General features: G+C 43.0%; 1 protein-coding gene across 1 annotated transcript in view; it reads right to left on the minus strand.

Annotated features, from left to right (window-relative positions):
* The window catches only part of LEKR1 (leucine, glutamate and lysine rich 1), a 53,609-nt gene extending 39,707 nt beyond the window's left edge, over positions 1-13,902 (minus strand). The window contains exons 1-2 of the mRNA XM_086618539.1: positions 13,855-13,902; positions 3,788-4,002 (exon numbers count right to left, since the gene is read on the minus strand). Of these exons, the coding sequence (XP_086474665.1) occupies positions 3,788-4,002; positions 13,855-13,902 (263 nt within the window). The remainder of the gene's footprint in view (positions 1-3,787; positions 4,003-13,854) is intronic.
* Between the last annotated feature and the right edge of the window lie 1,084 nt (positions 13,903-14,986).

The following is a 14,986-nucleotide window of genomic DNA, read 5'->3' on the forward strand; positions in this document are numbered from 1 at the left end:
CAACAAAGAATTTTCCATAAGTATTAAGTTTTGCCATTGTGGTGAGAACTAACAAACTCAAGAAAATACACACAAAACCCCCACAAATACGGAAAAATACAGTTTCCACAAGTCAAAATGTGAGGTTTACATGATCTTTAAGATTTTAGTACTTACGGATAAAATTTTCAACATCTACACACATGAGTCAGGAGTGTAAGTCTCATTCATGGTAGTAACCAACAAGCAACCCCTCCTGCTAGATTTGTGGAAAAGTTTTCAGGAATCTATTTGCAGCATAGACATAGGACTCAAAGTGATATCTATACACCTCTTCACGTGTCTAAACATCACAAAAATTCTTTGTTCCTTGTCACGCTCATGGTATTCAGCATCACTATACCTTTAAAAAAAAGCATCTTTGGTAATTATATTTTCCATTTCTTATATCGGATGTTGGAGAATTATTAAGATCCAGGCCACAAATACAGCGTACCCCTCATGCAATGTCTCAAATGTCAAAAGACACTGCCAGAGAAAACCTGTTAATGAACCCTGCTCTAGGGACACCAGGAACCTGTGGAGGTCTCCCCCAGTGACACGGCTAAATCCAACTGTACACGTATCCCCCATGACTTAGAGAAGAAAGCCCCCAATGAAAGTGCCCGTCACTAACACGTTTAAACAGGTAACGGACCCAAAATGGTTAATTAAGTGACACATCAGCATTTCAGCTTAACTGAGCATCGCTGCTCTTGCAGCATCCCGCGGAAGAGCCGGCGGCGCAGAGCGCGGTGCCGTACTGGCCGCACAGCTCCCGCAAGTCGCCACGTGTATCGCCTGGCACGGCTGTGTCAAGCGAGCCACAGCCCTCCAGGAACACCTTGCATGCCAGTATGCTGGAATTAAAGCCATTTTAGTATGGAATAAGACTGGAATAGCTAAATCGGATGGGCGTAGTTAACCGCACGATGGTTCGTCCCCCTCCTTCTGACACAATCCCAACGGGCAGGTAACTAATTCCCGCAGAAGCTCAGGTTCTCCGGTGGCTTTCAGGGTTAACCACAGGTACAAACAACGGCAACACTTTCACCCAAAAGGAATATAAAAATGAAAGTGTCTGCAACTAACAAGAAAGATTAAATCTCTTGGTCTACCAGAGATGAAAAAAAAAAAAAAGGCATATTTGGTTTCTAATAAAAATTTGCAGTTCGGGAGGAACGGTTTGTCAACCTTGCAAGAACGAGAAGATAGTATGTTGTAGTCAGTTTATGCCAACAGCACAAGGTAACAGGAGAGACCCAGGATAGCAACGAGGAGATAAGGAATATTTAGACAGGCTACTTAACAAGGCACAATAGTTGATTTATGGCCTGAATGAAAGCCTACTGAAAGTATTCCATTTGATTTCAGCAGGTTTTAAATCAAGTTGAGCCTTAGGGGAAAAAAAACTGCAGAGAGAAAATTTTTATGAACTGTTCCAGCTCTGCTACAAAAAGTCAGCTCAACGAAAATGTTAAGTTTACCTCTGGCAAACGATGCTCGACAAGAAGAATGTGCTGTCACTGCACTGGGTAACGCACCGAATGCTGCCACCACAACTGCCACCCAGAGCTGTCAAAGGAACAAGGAGCAAATGCACTCTCCAAAAAACACGACGTTAAACCAAGGACCACGTTGCATATTAGGGGTGGGAGTGTTCAGGTCAAATGAAAAAAAATATTGCAAGAAACAATGAGTGGAGTGATCTATAATATGTAGATATAGTAGAGATATCGATAAGATATTTGCTCAACTTTGTGTGAACTTGTGTGTTTTAAAATGAATCTTTTGCTAGTAATGTTACCAAACACAAGCCTAAGTAAATCCATTGATAGTAACGTGAAATTCTTAAAAAAAAAAAATAAAAAGGAAATGGATTTGAGTGCTTTGCCTATAGACAAGCTGTAGTTGTGTCCTCAAAACACTCTGTGTTATCAGTTCTAGATCACTTGCTATTAGGTATCAGTCAGTCGTGCAAGAAACATTCCTATGGTGGGTCTTCAAAATCAAAATGATTGAGTGGATAATTCAAATCATAATCTCGTCCTTACAAAAAGCTTCTGACAAACAGCTTGATTCTGATGAGCAAGAAATTACCAAGAAGTTCCTGATGCCCTTGTTTATACGACCTTATTCTATCAATAGTCAACTTTAGCAACTGCATTTTTATAGAGTATATTTTATCTATTAACACTGGTATTTATAATCCTACTATAAACAATCAGTGAAACATAATAGATTCCAAGATACAAGGATAGAAAAGTAGGATACAGAAAACCAGCACACAGCATCTGTGTTAAATGTGACTAGGAAGAGTAGAAGACAAGAGTTTAAAAAGGAAGGAAAGTTCTTCAGAGCTTCAGGTCTGGGAGAGGCCAAACCACTTGTATTTCTTTCACAGAACAGCGTGGAAAAGATCCAATTTGTTATATTGTCGTGGTGTTGTAAACCAGCATAAAAGCACAGAAGGTTTATTAGGAACCACAAATACCAGTCTAGAAGTCCCACAGCAAAAAATTAGACTGAAGAAACCACCCGTAATGCCAACCGTGTCCCAAAACGTTCGCATGGACTACAACAACTTCCCTCTCAGTCCAAGTTTATTATACAACATACACAAGCACTGAGGACGGGCAAATCAAAGCTAACAAACTAATTTGAAGTCCACGGTCGAGAACCTGATGGCACTCTAATTATGGTGGCACAAAACCCAACTCAGGTGGACACCAGGTCCTGCAGCCCCTGCCGACATCTGACCGCCTCCAACAACGCATCAGCCACGGATTTTACAGCTGGTTTGGGTATAGGCACCTTTGCACCCTTTACTGCAAACCCAAAGAACAGGAAAAATATTAGAAATTATGAAGGACAGAGGGGAAAAAAGCCTCTGAAGCTCTCCTTTTATGCTTTGTTTTCTCCTGTCTACCCCAAAAAGAACTTTTCTATCTGGTGTAGCGATCTGAAGGTTTAGAAATCAAAGCTGTGCTGTCTGCTCATGAAACGGACAAATATTTTCCAAGTATGACTTCCTGTTCCAAGTTTGAAGTTATCGTGATGTGGTAAAGGAGCAGAACACAACAAAATCCCAAACAGTACGAGCTGAAAGAGAAAACACTGAAAGGTTCCAATCATTGTGCCCTAAAAATATAAACGTGCTCTGAGGACTATTGGTGAGTGCTGGAGTTCTTAAGAGCACAAAACTCCCCCTTTTAACTGGGAGCTTCCCACAGCTGCCAGTGAGCATTTGCAAACTCCGGGTTCTGGGCAGCAACGGCACAAGCAGGACCCGCGATTTTCATCACTGCTTTATCTGAAAGTGATGAATTCTGCATCCTCCCTTCAGAGAGCGAGCTCGGAGCTCAGGGCCAGAACACTGCTGACTCTTTACCACGTTACTATGACACAATAAGTAAAAATTTCAGAACTGTGAAACTCCCAATACTGTGGAATTTAATTTACAATATTGCAAATATTTTTATTACAGAATGGTAAGATGAAACATTTGATCATTTCCCTTTGGGAGTGCATGTAGGGGAAATATCTCCAAAATGCCTTCTGGCCTTTCTTTCCCTTTAAATATATTGAAGGAATTCAAAACTTGCTTCTAGAGAATACTATGAAATATGATTTAAATTAAGTATCACAGTATACATGTCACATCTGATAAATGACAGGCAAATTGTATTTGTCTTTGAAACTTCTTTGGAATGAAATTACCTAATGCACATGCACGAGAACAACATCAGACTAGATGACATGCTCTGACCTTTCTGTTTTTGATTCACTCTCAGCTCGATAGTGTTCAAGGTCTTGGTAAAGAGACTGCAGTTCTGCTTGAAGTCCTTTTTCCCGTTCTATACTTCCTTCATAAAATTTAATCTCCTCTTCCATTGTTTTGACTTTTTCTTCCATCACTTGAAATTCATGAAGTATCAAATAGCTGACTCCACAGTATTTACACACTGTCTCATCCCGGGACATCTAGAAAAGGATAAAATTGTCAAGATTGTTTGTAAGAAACAAGTTGAACAACAACAACAAAAAAAAACAGAATTACACTAAATAATAAGAATAAATCTGAATAGTTTAAACTGCTCTGGAGCATTTATGATCAGATGATGTGATTGCTTTAACAAATAATAAAGACAAAATTCTACATTAGCAAAATGAAATCAAGCTATAGCAGCACCTCCGCTGCCTGGAAACTTCACAAGATATATCGACCATGCAATTTCCTGCATGGGAACACCCACTGGAGCTGTAAACTGAAGTACTTCTGAATTATATTTGATGTATTAGTTTAAAATAAAATGCTGTGGTTTACAAAGTGATCTCCTTAATGAATTTGTGATCGCCTGAGCCAAAAAAAAATGTTATTTACTGTGTGTTTTTGACAACTCACATCCAATTAAGTAGCCAAGATGAAAAGTGGAAAGTGAATAGAGTGATGTAAACCAGCAATCTTTACAAAAATAATTCAGACGAGCAAGGGACCAATTATGATGATGTAGCATCCATGGCACTTGGGTGTTGTGGAAAACGTAACCCATTTGCTGGGGATGAAGTAGTCATCACTGATTAAAAAAATACAGAGTATGCAATACCCATTTAATTGAAAGGCCATTTCTTAAATTAAGAAACATACTTCTGTGAGTGATCAATTATTAAGCTTTGAAGCAAAGCTTCAGAAAAACGAACGGATGGATGTGCTCTGACTTTGGTATGTCCTCAGTGCTCAGTACAGCAGTAATTCCTGTGTATTTGAACCATTTTCACTTCCAGAAAAACTTGCTCAGTTTACAAGTGATGCAGAACTGAACCTGCACAAGAAATGGGTATTGAGTGAATGAATCAACCAGACCTGAGAAGGTCTGACACTTCCACAGGGGACCTGTCCTGTTCTTGGGTCACAGCATAAATGCACTTGGGAGCAGGTGGTTGGAATTAAGACTAGATCAGAGGATGCTCATAATACAGCTGAAGAGACAACCTCAGAGCAACAAATATTAAAAGGCATTGGTAAGCTTGGAGACATGAAAGATGGAAAACGGGTGGCAGCCGGAAGAGTAGTTGTGTGTCTACGTACCAAGAGCTCAAAACACGTTGGGACCTTTCCTGCAATTATCAACTGTTACAAGGATTTTAACACAATGACTTAGGAAAATCAGAAAGCTGGAAAACTGGGAGTGGTTTAAGTCAAAGAATGTAAGAATCCTTTGTGTTACAGAAAAATTAAAAAAAAAAAAAGACAAGACATTTTGAGACACTGGGATAAATTCAAAGAAATCATACATAGATGAAAGAAAACAGCTTTCAAAAATTATAAACTAAAGACTCATTATCCCATGATTCAATCACCATTAGCACTTTAAATATCGCTTGATAAAAATGATATTTCAGGATGCCCTGGAAGTACCAGGCCAAGCTTTATTTTCCCATTTCTTAGTTTTGCCCCAGTTTAAAATACCCCTAGTTACAGTTGCTCTGAATGAGCTGAAAATGCAAGTTTATTTTTCCTGGCAGCTGCAGACTGTGCTTGGAAATATGAAACTGTTATTCAGGATAACTACCATAAAGTTCCAAAGCACTGAAATTACTATATTGAAAAAGGACAAAATGAGCTGTTTTAAGGAGCACAGGAGGGGATCTTATCCCAAAAGAACATTGTGCTCTTGCAGCACCGTCACTGCTGGCTTTCAAATAAACAGTTACAGAAATTTCACTGGGTACTAGGATTAAAAACAAAATAAAACAATTTGGGACCTGAACTGAAAATGTTTTATGCAAGTACTAAAACACTTCAGTTTTCAAATTCGATTTTGTTACTGAACTTAAAAATAAATGAAGTCATAGAACAATAAATATTATCCATCTGGACTTTGCAGGAAATGGGTCCCGTTGTTCTTCATGTCCATTCCTCAGGTTAAGTAAAACTTGAAAGGACTTCAGATCAGGCTGGATTCACCACATAGTCAAAAATCACGGGAAAGCCCAATGGGAAAAGCCCAAACTAAATTTCATGCTGCAGTAGATTAATTAACACCAAGAAGCAAGCTAACTAATTTAAATCCAGCACATGTACGCCTGACATGCCTAGAAAATTAGTAGCACCCAGTTGAAAGTGCATAGCTCCAGAGGGTAAGGCCTGAACTGGGCAGAACAAGGGGTGTACAAGCTGAATTCTCATCCTAAATCCCAGATCCTCTCTCATGCCCATAGTGGTCAAATCACAAGCAGGACTTGATGGTTTTTTTTCTTTCCTTTTTTTTTTTTTTTTTTTTTCTTTTCCCCTCTCTCTTGCATTGTCAACATCACAACCTCAGTTCTCTTCACTGATACCTACAACATCTCCTGAAATCTCTGAGCTAGTTGGACATTTTTCCGAAGCTACTGAAGCATCACACAGACAGGTATTTCATTCAGCCAAAATAATGACAAAGGTACCTCCAGGCTACACCAATTTAAAGGTCAGAGCCAGAAAGCATTTTATAGCTTTGAAGAACTACTTACAAACAAAATGCTTTGGGGTTTTGCACAATTTCCAAGAGAAATAACATTACTTTGTCTATGTGTGTATTTCTCCGTTGTCACCCTTGAGTAAGTGGTGAACCAGAATGTTTGGTCATTTATAACCAGTTCTGACACTGGGGGCAGAAATGTTGAAGTGTCTAAAAGTTTTAGACAACCAGGTAGGCAATAAAGACTTAATTTCCCTGCTGAAGAAGACTCTGGAGCATGAGCACAGTCCTTATCCGGTATCAGATAATCCATGGAGGAGAAAGCCTTATAAATGGTCTGTCCAGGAGAGAAGATTCCATTAGACCTTGTATCTTAGTCACCAAAGTTGATCAACTATTCCACAAAAGTCTGTAGGAAACAAATTTTCATTAGTTCTTACACTGTAAAAGCTACCTTTTCTGGAACTGTATTATTGCTGAGCAACCACCAGAAAGGTGTATTACAGACGCAACGATTTCTGTTTTAAGATTCCAAGTTTCACTCTTTACATTTGACCAAAAGACTGTCGTCATCTTCTCAAATGCAAAGCAGGAAAAAAAAAAAAAAATCAGGGGAAAAGCAGAGTTGGGAAGAAATAGAAAGGGAAACTAAGAGAGCTCTAACGAGAAAGGGGACTGTGTGTGTCCTTAGCAGAGAGAATAAGCAGTGAATAGAAAGCAATCAATTAGGAATATGAAAAAAAAAAAAAAAAAGAGAAGGCAGTTTTGGTATTGTGGTTTGGGTCAGCCTGGACAAGGAAACTCAGGGCAAACAGGACTTGAAAAAGATAACAGAGGGATACTAAAAATACCTGCTATTAGCACGACAGTTCTACATACACCGTAACAACATAAAAAGAGAAACAAACTCAGTGAGGACAAGATGTAGGAAGATATTTGATCCGTAAGATTTTGAGCTACAGCTCTGACACATGTTACACCAGATGCTATGAAGAAAGGACGGGAGCTATGTCCAGAACAAACCGTATCGCAAGGCAGCACTTCTGGCTGTGATATTCCAGCAGCTGCTCCACTACAACATCTGTGGGAGTCGTTTCAACTCAGAGCTGTACTGGGTTTTGGAAGAATTAACAGTATTCCATGGTTACATAGATCTCTCTAGCTACCATGGGTAAGTGGAGAGCTGAGCCAAGATGGATAGTCACTCCAATGACATCTGACTCAGTACCATAGCATCTGTAGAGCATAAATTAAAAGGAAAAAAAGAATAAAGAAAAAATTTACTTTGATAGTCTGGACCATTTTTAGCCTTTTGAATGACAAGACAGGAATTCATATCATTTCAACTCGGCCAAATAACTACAGGGAGCATCAGCCTGTGCACTGCTATTCTCCTCTGATAGTTCAGATTCCACCTGCAAAAATTACCACAATAAAGAGCTAAATTCTTGTTAAAAGAAAAACAGTCCACTGTCTCACTTAGCAGTGCCTTGGTATTACAACATCCAGCATATGGACCACTTATGCTGGAAACAGCCCATTACAAGCAGCTAATAAATAGCCATGACTCTTAAAAGCCAGAACCTAAGTCTTCAGTTAATGAGATGCTTTTAAAAAGTTTTGAATATGTTTCTGTGCATTGCTGAAACAAAAACACAGAGCCACGAGCACAGATGTACTCCTTGTACATTAATTACACAGTGCAGGGGAGGGAGACCCTAAGGAACAGCAGCTGTACCCGTCCTCCTGGCATCACCCAGTGCTCCTCAGGCACATAACGCAGAACAATAGATAAAACTCGCGAAAATAATAAAAAAAGACATCATTATGGTGCAGCTAGGTGCTCTTAAATTATTTCTGTATATTGATTGGTTTATTCCACCCTATCTACTTTCGTTTTACTACTCCTCTGCCACACTACTTTCATTTCTCTCATGGTGTTTGTCCCTCTCCTGCCAAACTAGCTAATCCCTATCGCACAAAAAGAAATCATTACTCAAACCACACAGCTGATATTCTAGGAAGAAAGTGGAGTCTTCTGCTGTGCATGCAAAACTGAAGAGTTATTTGATTGAAATTGATCTTTTTCCTATTCAGAGAAAGATTTTTAAGAGCCTCAGTAGAAACTTTACTTCTTTAAAAAAGAAGTAAAAACAAGTTTTCAGAGTCTACTCAGAAAGTAACGCACGGATTGCAACGCTAAGCCGTCCTGCACATGTAATTATTTGCTCCACTTCCATAAAACAGCAGTTGCAAAATAAAAATCACAGTACTTGCTTTGAATACACATGAACAGTGCAGAAATAGCCTTGTAGTAAAACCAGAATGTCCTGCTCTCCAAAGTTTCATTCAAAACATGCCCTGAAAGAATCAGTTTGTCACGACAGGAAATACTTCTCGGATTTCAGGTAGCTTTAATTTTTTCCTGCCTGTGAGTAAAGCAGGCTAATGAATCATAAAAGACTGTGGGGCACTGCTAGTAACTACACACACTCACACGAGCCCTGCAAGTCTCCCACGTGTCCCACAGGCCACGCAGACCCCACCGGTGCTCGGAGCTCTTTGGGGATGCGTTATGGCACGCTCGGCTCGCCGCGGAGCACGGAGTTCATAGAATCATAGAATGGTTAGGGCTGGAAGGGACCTTCAAAGGCCATCTAGTCCAACCCCCCTGCAAGGAACAGGGATATCTCCAACTAGATCAGGTTGCTCAGGGCCTCGTCCAACCTGGCCTTGAACGTCTCCAGGGATGGAGCATCCACCACCTCTCTGGGCAACCTGTTCCAGTGTTCTACAACTCTCATGGTAAAAAATTTTTTCCTAATATCCAATCTGAATCTACCTCCCTCTATTTTAAAACCCTTACCCCTTGTCCTATCACAACTGGCCCTCCTGAACAGCCTCTCCCCATCTTTCTTGTAGGCCCCCTTGAGGTACTGGAAGACCGCTATAAGGTCACCCCGGAGCCTCCTCTTCTCCAGGCTGAACAGCCCCAACTCTTCTTACAAACCGCGCCGCGGTACGCTGCAACGCAGCGTGATGCCCGCGCAGGCAAGAGAGAATTTAGCTCGTTGTTCACCACGTCGTTGCCTGACAATTGCTGACGTTTTCCATCTGCGACTGTTGGGAAGTCCCTCCAAGCCACAACCCAAGTGCTTGTGATGGAGACACCACAATGCCTCAAACTCCGAGCAACGTGCTTGGATGCTGGGTGCAGAAAGGGTGCAGAAAAGCTGGAATATAGCACATACAGCCCTAGCCTTGTGAGTATGGCAAGAGATAAAACTGCTTTGCTGCCCTGGTGACCATCAGTGACTCCAGAACTCTCACATTAAGGGCAGAGGATCGTTATTTGAGTTCAGAAGATCCGCTTTCACAAACCCTCTGATAGCACAACAGACAGTGGTAACAGCAGGGTGCCTTTACTATCTGCAAGTTGGCTTTCCCAAATCAATGATGGGTCCACGGCTCACCAGTTCACTGCTGAGAGCTTTTCACCTCTTCAGGCTGTAACCTGTGGGCTTATACCAAAAATAAGCAGATATTTTCTAACACCTCCAAAGCACATTACAGCCACTTGGAACATTCACGTAACTGGAGCTTGTCAACCCAATGAAATCCAAAAGTTCAGAATTCTATAGCCAAACACTGAAAATCTCAGTAGTCATGGAGCAACTCGTGATCATCATCTTGAGAAGCATTCCTAAGGTACGTGCCAACAGGACTGAGACCTCCTGCCGTTCTGCATGTAAATGTGACCGTGTTCACCTGGAGGGCATGAGCAGAAACACTGCTGCTTCTTAATCCATGCTGATATCAGTATTATAAGTACTAAATACAAAGCTATGTTGTGCACTTCTACAAAGCTAGGCTTGGTGGACGAGACAGATTCTTTAGCTAATTAACACAATCTGAACTACGTAAGAACCCATTAAAAATAAAAAAAAAAACAGGTTCAAAGACAGCAAGAAAAATTCAAGATAGCATAATGTGCTCATAAAGATACCATAATATACTCAATCTAAAGCACACGTGGCAAATCTAACGAGTAACCATTTGCTACCGGCAACGTACGTGATGTTTTGTGGATAGTCAGATACCACAGGAACGTTCTGTACTGGTGCATAACACGGCTTCAAAGTTCCTGCTCTGCTTGCCTTCTGAAGCTCCTAGGGTGAGAGAACTACTCATCTGTAAGGGTATCTTACACTCCATCAATTTTATGATTTATGTTAAGGAAAGGTTATTTATTTGCCAAATAAAGTATAAAATTAAATATAACTTTTTGTTTGGCACTTTGAGGACTCGGGGTCTTTTTACTGCTGCTTTGTTTCCCACTTCAGTAACATCTTCAGGACAAAACTGCATCTTCCCATCTACTCACATTGAGCAGACAACTGCTGAAACAAACACAACTTGAATAAGTTCACAAGCATACGAAAGATTTGTTTACCACTAGTAACAGATAACTAACAAAGTGCAATATGATAGCTGTCTTTTCTCTTGAGGAAAAACAAACCAAAACCAAACAACCCCAAAAGACCCCAAAGAACAAAAAGAGAACTCCCCAACATCACACTTCCATAACACTGGGGGCTTTTTTTTTCTCATTGAGCAACCACATTGCAACGCATGTTGTGTGACAGCAGGATGAGGACAGGAGAAGGAATGAGAGAGAGAAAAAGCAACAGGGCCATGTAAAATTCTTACATGACTTTTCTAAATTGATCAGAACCTGAAGAAACTAAGTCCCTTCATATCTATCATTTCATTAACAAAATACCAAGAAATGTCTTCCCGTCTAGATTAAGTTTTAAAGGAAGTTTTAATAAACATAGTGGGCAACACCTACTGGACCCAGTCTGCAAATGGTCAATTTATATCACCTGCTGCCATGACATCCATGGCTTCCCTCCCTCTGGCACACTTTGGCAGTGGAACAGGCTGCAGAATAGGCTGTTCCAGGTCCATACAGGATGCTCTCTTCCCTTTCCGCACCATCCTCTAGAAAAGTGCAATTTTGGAGGCAGTGATGTCACTGCTCCACGTATTGATAAAGATCTTGTGAAGGTCCATCTGTGAGGAGCACGGAGGAGAGGAACGAGGAGCGCTCCGGTCCCCATCCTTTCTTTTGAGACAGCTCCTTCATCCACTGTCAGCACTACCACTCAACCTCCAGCAAGCCAACTCCAAACAGCACCTAGCAGTGAATATTCTTCATTCTGCAGCCGAAATCACAATGCTTAACATTCTCCCTCCAGACACACGTGTTCCTTGGGCCAGCAAGCGGCATGTTGGGAGCATGTGCTCGGTTTGGCAGAGCAGTCTACAGCTGGCACAAGTTCTGCATATGTTAGGAGCAATCTAAAAGACAGACTCCAAAAGAGGTGCTATAAAACCCAAGAGGCAGGGAATGTGAAGGGAATAGGAACATGTGTGCATGAAAGGTAGAAAATACAAGGACAGGAAATTGTGAGAATGACTTGTAATCGAGCTCTGTCTCTTGTAACAACACTGCAACTACAATGCAAGTCAGCTGAGCGAAGAGATGAGCAGCAGCAACTGGTATGTAAAACCCTGACACTTAACTGATCCCAAAATCTGGGGCTGTCGTTGCCTTAGAGCTCACAGACCTCACACCGAGGTGACAGGGTAGGACGGGACAGGAACAGAAGCCTGTTCATGTACACGTCTAGAAATACTGTGCCTTCTGCACACAGATCTTTCTGCTAAACGTGTACCGAAGAACTGAAAGAGATCTGAAGAGGTTGTCTGCCCAATCCTCTACTCCAAAGCCAAAGTTTGCCTTACTTGTCCCCACAGTACCACCAGAGGCATTCCATGACTCTCCTGGGTGAGCTGCTCCAGTGCTCAGCTATCCCTACACCTAGAGTTTCCTAACATTTGACCAAAGCAAGCCCAGAAAGGTGAGGATAAGACTTGTTTGCAGCTGAAGGACAACCACCATCTTCCTACACATGCACATACTGTTACTGTGCCCTCAGGTATTTTCTAGACTAAGTAAACCCAGTTCTATTACCCTTTCCCAGCACAACAGGACTTTTAAGCTCTTTACTATTTTTGCATTTTCCTAGATTTCCATCAGTCACGTTATTTTTCTTAAAGCCTGCAGCTCAGAACTGATACACCGACAGCCCTGAACCGAGGAATCACGAAGGCCCAAGTTTCACATGCAATTCCTATACTAAGACATTTAATATTTGCTTTCTTTGTAACATCACTTTGTTAACATTATTCTGATTATAGATCTCGGTGTTAGGTCTGACAAGTTAAGGAAGCTTAACCAGTTACTATGTATTTTCTGTTGACACATTGGAATTAATCTTTTTAAATATGCCTTATTCTTACTACGAACATAAAGTTTAATGCTCTTCCCAAAGTGCTCACAACGGGCATCAGCGTATTCCTTATTGTAATCTAAGATCCCAGCTCAACGAAAACCTGCAAATGCTGACACTGCTACTGCAAGAAATGATGTCACCCTCCCCTTTCTGTTCCTAGTTCGTGCCCGCGCTCACACCTGCTTCCTCCTCGTGCTGGTGTACGTGTAGCACGCACATCAGGAACTGGTCCAAACGACAGACAGACGGCTGAAGTGGCACCGAACTACAGCCTCCAGTCATTAATGGCAACACTGAGCAGTACTAGATCCAGAACAATTCCCTGATGTACTTCATCCAGCAATTTGGCAGAAGTGTTTTTCTGAGAAACTTGCACTGATTTTTGCTAACCGCCTTATCCTGTTCATGCTTGCAAACTAATTTCTAAACAAACAAACACATCTGGCATCTTTCCTGCCACCAAAACAGCCACTAACGAGTCTGTAATTTTCCCAGGTTCTTCCCCTCCCCTTCTTTAAGGGCGAGTATTCCTTTTCCCTTCCTTTGGCTATCTTTCCCATCCTTGAACTCTCAGAAATCATCATTGGTGGCTCAGAAATTGTGTCAACAGGTTCCTGGATTATTCTGGGGAAAATTTCTCCAGGTCGTGCTAGCCTGAGCACATAAAATTTTTAAATTACTTGTTGATTATTAGACATAACAAAAAAAAAAAAAAAATGAGGGCAGCAGAGTGTTTTATTGCCAAAGTAAAAACTTCACAGCGTGACAAAGAGTGACTCATGTTCCACTTGTGTGCATCATCACATACGAAGAGCCTCCCCAAAAGTTAACCCATACACACAGCACCATTGTTATAATCTGCTTCCCAAACACAAGAACACATCCCATTCAAACCAGGACCAAAACCTACCAGAAGATAACACACCAGTGCAACACCCCTAAAATTACTGTGGCGCCTGGTCTCCAACTGCTGAGGTTTTTGGGGTTTTTTTTATACTTCCACCATTTCATACCTTGCGAATATCCTCGGGCAGCGCGTAGACGGGACGGTGCCGCTCCATAACCTCTGGAAAACTCCGCGGTGGGGTCCGGGAAGCTGCCGGGGGGGGGGACAGGGAGCGTCAGAACCCGCTGCCCGCAGCGGGGCCGCAACGTTTCCTCCGGGCAAAACGCAAGCGCACAAATGCCAGCCGCCGCCCTGGCAGCCCCGAGCGGCCTCCCCGCGCCCGCACCGTCGGTGCGGGCGCGGGGAGGCCGCTCGGGGCTGCCAGGGCGGCGGCTGGCACCGAGGAGCGACGGAAGGGACGACCCCCCCCCCGGGCCACGGCAGCGCGGAGCCCCCCGGGCCGAGACCACCTTCTATGAGAAGCACCGGAGCCCGGGACAGCCGGAGGGAAGCGGGATAAAGGAAAGCATCCGGGGCGGCCATTTTCTTACCGCGGCTTCCTCCGTAACCACGGCAACGCCGCGCAGCCCCCGCGCCTGCGCGTCGCGTGGCCGCGGCTGCGCTCCCCGCGCAAAAACCCGCGGAGTTTTGGGGGATGAGGGTCCGCGGTGCCCCAGCTACACCCCCCCTCGCCCCCCCCGAGTGCTGCAGAGCGAACCGGCCCGACTGGGAATGGGAGGAGCTGCGTTGCCAGGGCTGGAGCTGGCGCTGTAGGAGGAGGAAAATGGCGTAAATGGTGTAAATGGTGTAAATGGCGGCCCGGTTTGGCTGCAAAGCCCCCGTTCCGTTTGAGCTGTGGCCCCAAAAGCGGTCAGTCGAAACCGGGGCATGTGCTCAGCCTCCCTTTGCGCCGCCAGCTCCCGATGAAATCCGCTGGCGTCGGCAGCCAAGCAGTAAAAAGAAATAAATCAGGAAAAGATGTGAGAACGGGGAGTTTTCAGTATTTTGATGGAATGAATTTCACGCTCTCCCCCCTCCACCCCCCCCATCCTTTTCATCGCTGGTTGTTTTACGTGCAGCCCTTTCGAGGCGGGCCGGAAAACCGAGCTGCCGTGAGAAACTCGTGTTTTTAGCGCATCCCGTCAGCCATGTCGTGACAGCCATCTGCTTCGTCCCCACGGTCCCCACCCGAACCTGGTGCAGGCATGTGATGCTGCGGATGAGGGGCCGTGGGCTCAGCAGGGCTGCTCACCTCCCAG

This window comes from Tauraco erythrolophus, chromosome 11 (assembly GCF_009769465.1).
Source record: "Tauraco erythrolophus isolate bTauEry1 chromosome 11, bTauEry1.pri, whole genome shotgun sequence".
Taxonomy (NCBI): Eukaryota; Metazoa; Chordata; class Aves; order Musophagiformes; family Musophagidae; genus Tauraco; species Tauraco erythrolophus.